The sequence below is a fragment of the Vombatus ursinus genome, unplaced genomic scaffold (assembly GCF_900497805.2).
Source record: "Vombatus ursinus unplaced genomic scaffold, bare-nosed wombat genome assembly UNPS02014812.1, whole genome shotgun sequence".
NCBI lineage: Eukaryota > Metazoa > Chordata > Mammalia > Diprotodontia > Vombatidae > Vombatus > Vombatus ursinus.
Genome location: NW_020954590.1, coordinates 35943047 through 35948637, shown reverse-complemented (window position 1 = coordinate 35948637; position 5591 = coordinate 35943047). Strand labels below are relative to the sequence as shown.

General features: G+C 39.0%; 1 protein-coding gene across 6 annotated transcripts in view; it reads left to right on the top strand.

The window, feature by feature from the left end:
• Positions 1-5591, top strand: part of LOC114054127 (cell death activator CIDE-A-like) — a 26637-nt gene that overhangs the window by 18863 nt on the left and 2183 nt on the right. For all 6 annotated transcript variants that reach the window (XM_027877266.1, XM_027877268.1, XM_027877271.1 and 3 more), the window contains 2 exons: positions 531-677; positions 4997-5172. In XM_027877266.1, coding sequence (XP_027733067.1) covers positions 531-677; positions 4997-5172 — 323 coding nt within the window. The remainder of the gene's footprint in view (positions 1-530; positions 678-4996; positions 5173-5591) is intronic.

The window sequence follows — 5591 nt, the reverse complement described above, 5'->3', positions numbered from 1 at the left end:
TGCCTCAATCTCCTCAACTGTAAAATGGGGGTAATAATAGTGCCTACCTCCCAGGGTTATTATGAGGATCAAATGAGACAATATTTGTAGAACGCTTGACACAGATAAGCTTTTAATAAATGCCTATTTTCCTTCTTTCTTGCATTATATTTATTCTTTCTTAGGACAATAATATTTTGTTAATTCATATACCAAAATTTGTTTAGCTATTCTCTAATTGATGGGTATCTGTTTTGTTGCCAATTCTTTGTTACTACAAAAAATGTTGCCATAAATACTCTTGTACATGTGGGTCCTTTCCCTCTGACTTTGATCTCCATGGGATATAATTTAATTTGAGAAGGAAAAAGTCTGTTGAAGTGTTACACAAATGTGTGGTTGCCTATGCTTGGCATTGTCCAAACTTGGTGATATCAATAACCTCCTTTCAAAGTTAACAGATGAATGGCAATGCTGAGGGCTAGAGGTGAACCAGACCATACTTACTACAAAGCCAATGATACTGGTTTTCTGTTCTATCACAAATCTAGACCCTGGATGCCCTAGCAATTACTACGGGGCTGGTTACTTTAGTGTTGGAAGAAGATGGCACAGTTGTGGATACTGAAGAATTCTTTCAGACCCTAGGAGATAATACGCATTTCATGGTCTTGGAAAAAGGACAGAAGTGGACACTGGTAAGCAAAAATATCACCCGATTCTCCTCTCACTGCAGGTATGCAGAACTCCTAATGTTGGAGCTTGTATTTATCTGATATGTATACCCAAGGAGTGTGAGGGTTTTATCCATATTCCCAACATAACTAGTATCCTCAGAAATTAAAATTGTAAGAACTAAGGCAAAGAGGTTGAGGGGCTTGTCTGAATCAATGAGTAATTATATTTTAGGGCAGTAATTGACAGCATACTATGTACTTGAGGATGTGACCTGATGACCGAATGACTTCCTGGTTCTCAAGGAGATTAATGGGGGAAGACCAGGTAATCCCACAGCCAACACTTATTCAGTAGACATTTCCTGTTTACGCTGTGCTGTGGAATGGGGAGAGGTTGGAAAGGAGAGGCAAGAGATACAAAGTTTAGAGAAGTCTTAGTTTCTGCCCTCATGGAGCTTACAGTCTAGTAGGGGAACAGAACCGATAATAATGACACACAAAATTATACAATAAATGCATTAGAGAGGTCTATGGGGAAGGGACAGGGGTTGATAAATAAATGCCAGAGATAGCACTTGAGTTGGACTTTAAAGGATTTAGAATTTAATGAGGAAAGAAGGGAGGAGGACATTTCAGACATGCAGGGTATTAAGTTATAAGACTCATCTGTAAATCTTTAGAATTATTTCACTCAACATCTGGCACATAGTTGGCACTCGATAAGTCTTCGAATTGAAGGGATGGGTAGATTGTGTTACTTGGTCAGAAAATCCATAGAGTTAATTAGGGAGAGATTCCTGGAGGTGATGGGTCATGGAGCTTGCTGTAAGAAGTTATTCTATTCTTCTGAGACTCTCCAGAAAGAGATTTTAGTGAGGGAAGAAGTGGTGGTGGAGAAAGAGAGAGGATGTAGAGGAGAAAAGAAGAGAAGGAAATTTGCTTAGATGGAAGAGAGAGAGCTGGATTGTGGAATCTCACCAAAGGGCTATCATTAGTGACACAATGAGTCTAAAGCAAGGACTATGGAAAGTTTTTTTTAGGAGAGATCACCATAAGCCAGTGAAAGACTAGGTCAAATTCCATAAGTGTTTTTCCCCAATACTGCTTCCATTACTGCTTAAAATAAAAACATACCAATTCCACACTTGAGGCTATTTTTCCCATGTTCTTTAAAGGAAAGAATTGTAAGTAGTGATGCTGAACTAGAAGTAAGGAGACTTGGGGTCTAGTCCTGACCCTGCTTCTTCATAGGGGTGTGACCTTGAATAAGTCACTTAATCTCTTTTAAACTTCCTTTTCTTCATCCCTCTTGTCTACCTAATGGGCAGGTGGTGATGTAGGGATTATCCCAAAACAAATCAAAAAGCTTTTGGTTTTATTTTATCATTTTAATTATTATTTTTTTTATTTTCAATCATATTGATACCAGTTATCATCTTGGTTTTTTGCCCTGTTGCTTTTTGAGATTTTTTAAAAGTGCATACTCAACTCATTTTTCTTTTTCTTTTATACTCATAAAGGCATTCACTGAGTTTGCTTTAAGACGTAATCATAGGGTAGGGATACAGACTATACTTGTGATTTCATTGGCATAGAGAACTCCCAGGTAAGGAAACTCTCTACCAGTGCAGGTTGCAACCTTATCTGCAAATTATAGTCTTAGAGAGTTGTCTAGAGAACTGAGAAGTTAAGTGATTTGACCAGGATCTCAGAGGCAGAGATTAGGCCAAGGTAGGATTTGAACCTAGGACTTTCCAGCACTCCACCTCTAATGTTTATCCACTTCCTTTCCCCAAAGGTAAATGCATACGTATGTACATACTTAGATATAGGTATAAGAAAAAAAAAAACTTTGAAAATGTGCTTAGCCCCATATAAGGAGGAGTTGTCTTCTCTGTTGATGAATTATTGTAGGTTAAAATCAAACAGAGGAGGGGCAGCTAGGTGGCACAGTGGATAGAGCACCAGCCCTGAATTCAGGAGGACCTGAGTTCAAATCCAACCTCAGACAAAATACTTGACACTTACTAGCTGTGTGACCCTGGGCAAGTCACTTAACCCCAATTGCCTAAAAACAAATAAAACAAAAAAAAAACCAAAAACCAAAAACAAAAATCAAACAGAGGGATCCTAGGTGGTGCGGTCCCTTGTTCTCACCATAGAGAATAGTTGTTTTCTTGTTCTTGCGCATTCCTGTATGAGTCTTCATTAGCCCACCTGGGGTTTTCTTGGCAAAGATACTGAAGCGGTTTGCCATTTCCTTTTCCAGCTCATTTTACATACGATGAAACTGAGGTAAAGAGGGTTTAAGTGACTTGCCCAGGGTCACACAGCTAATGAGTGTCTGAAGTCACATTTGAACTCAGGTCTTTCTGACCCTAGGCCCAGGGCTCTATCCACTGTACCACCTAGCTGCCCAATGTATTGTTGAGCAAAGTGGCATTGTTTTCTTCCTGCAAGTAAGATCTGACAAGAACATTTTCTGATTAATCTGCTTATATTAACATCTAGGAAGCTTGACATAGTGAATAGAGTACTACTTGAAATCAGGTGATCTAGGTTCACATCCAACTTCAGAGAGTTACTAACTGTATGATCATGACCGAGTCACTTAATCATTCAAAGCAGTAGTTTTCTCATCTGGAAAATGGAGATAATAACACTATAATATAATAAACTATTTCATAGGGTTGTTGTGAGGAAAACACCTTTGGAAATCTAAATTTAATTCTAGAAGTGGAGGAATATTGAGAAATGACTATGGTGTGTAAAATAAAAAAAGCACAAATTAATTTTAAATCCTTAAACATGATTTATAAATGAGTGATCAAAATTCAGCTACTTGTTAGGGTATGACCACTAGGTGGCGCCCTCCACTACGATTGAGAATATTAGGTAGCCTGCCGAAGCCAGTTAAGATGTGGTTTGAAGATGGCTTTCTACATTCTTTATCCCTCATGGGTTAAATAAGAAATCCAGGGTCCTTAGGTAATGGTGAGTCAATTATCTGGGCTCTAGTGTAATTAAATGAGTTCCCTCTTATATTCCATTAGGGCAGCTTCCCTTTCAAAGCAGATGTAATGGCTTCTTGTATGGACCTGATGGTTTAGGGTTTGGCATATAAGTTTGGAATGATTATGACTTTGCTGCCTCCGAATTTGGATCTCTTCTTGTGGATGTTAGGACACTGCCAAAGAGACCCCAAGTTTTAGTTGAAAGGCCTCTGACAGGAGCCATCAAAGGACAGATCACATCAACTTTGGCGAATCTCCAGTTATCACTAAGGAGGCAATATGACTGAGAGGAAATGTCTTATGACCAACCTCGCTAGCAGATTGCTCATCTGCAATCTGCTGTTCAGGGACTTGAGAAAGAATTCTGTGTATTTGGGAATGGGAAAATAATAGGAAAACTGGATGAGGTGAAATAAAAACAGTTGGTAATATTTTTAATAATGGAATTCAAATATTGTGGTCTAGAAAACCTTACTAATGAGCAGTTCTGAAAAGGTCATAGCATTGTATAGTGTTCCTCAAATGCTAATTCTCTGCCTCATGCAGAGAATTGTTTTTAAAACAAAGTGCTTAGTTTGGGGGGGGGGGTAGAGATGGGTGGGTGGGAGTAATACTGCATTTAAAGTCAAAGGACCCGGGTTCAAATTCCAGCTTGGACACTTACCACCTGCGTGACCATGGACAGGTCTCTTAACCTCTCTGGGTCTCCATTTTCTCGAAGTACAGAAGAGTTGGACTTGAATGCCCAGGCCCCTTCTAGTTCTAAATTGACAAAACATTTAATCCTCATTCTGCCCTCAGCTGCTAACAATATGGCATTAACATCTTCTGCCTGGCTGCCCTTCCAAAATGGAAACAATGCTGACTCCCTCTCAATTGAAAATGAATGGTAAAGTGTTTTATTGTCAGGAAATAAGGCCAGAAGACCCAATCAGATAACTATTTGGTATCTGTTGCAACTTGTTAACCTATGAGTACATCTCAATACCTTTTATCTCTTCTATCTTAGAGTTCATTGAGGCCTCTCTCTTGCTTCCCTAAGCTGAATCCAACACTAAGTTTATACTCTTTGTCTAACTAAAGTTCTGGCAGCAGAGCCATAATCACAGTGGTACAAATGTTGGACTGAGACACAAATTATTCAAAACTCTGAATCAAATAGCTCTGCTTAAACCGTAGGTCTTAGTGTAAGCAGCTTTCTACAAGCATCACTACTTTACATTGGCTTCAATAAAGCTTGAAGCCAACCTAAAACAAAAGTTACAAAACTAGGTGTTTGCTTTTGCTTGGATTTTATTTTGTTCAAACTATCTTTCCTCAAAACAGGGTCCTAAATATGTTACTCAGAAGCAAAAAAAGTCTGGAATAGCAAGAGTCACTTTTGACTTGTATAAGATGAATCCCAAAGACTTCCTTGGATGCTTAAATGTGAAAGCCACCATGTATGAGATATATTCTGTGTCCTATGACATCAAATGTACATCTGCCAAAGCTGTGCTGAGGTAAGCTAGTTTTATAGGCTTAAATACTTTTGTGCAAGTAGAGTGTCCCTATGTATTATCCCAGCAGTAAATGGTATTTCTATTCTCCTAGTCTCAAGCTCCTTGAGGGCAGGGACTCTTTTGTCTTTCTTTGTATCCCTAGCACTTAGCAGAGTGCTTGGAATGTAGTAGGGGCTTGATAAGTAATAAATAAAGTATATTGGCTGCAAGGTACAGGAGCTCTTAGTCTAACCTCAGAGCTTGTTTTGATTCTTATGAGCTTGTGGATCAACATCAAAAGTGCATAATCAGTGGCCCCCAACATTATTATCAAATACTAGTGTAGCAGAAGCAGCACTGAGCACTGGGAGTCAGTGGATTCTGACTTGATTCAATTAGTAGTTAACCGTGTGTCCTTGGGGAAAGTCGTTCTCCCCCCC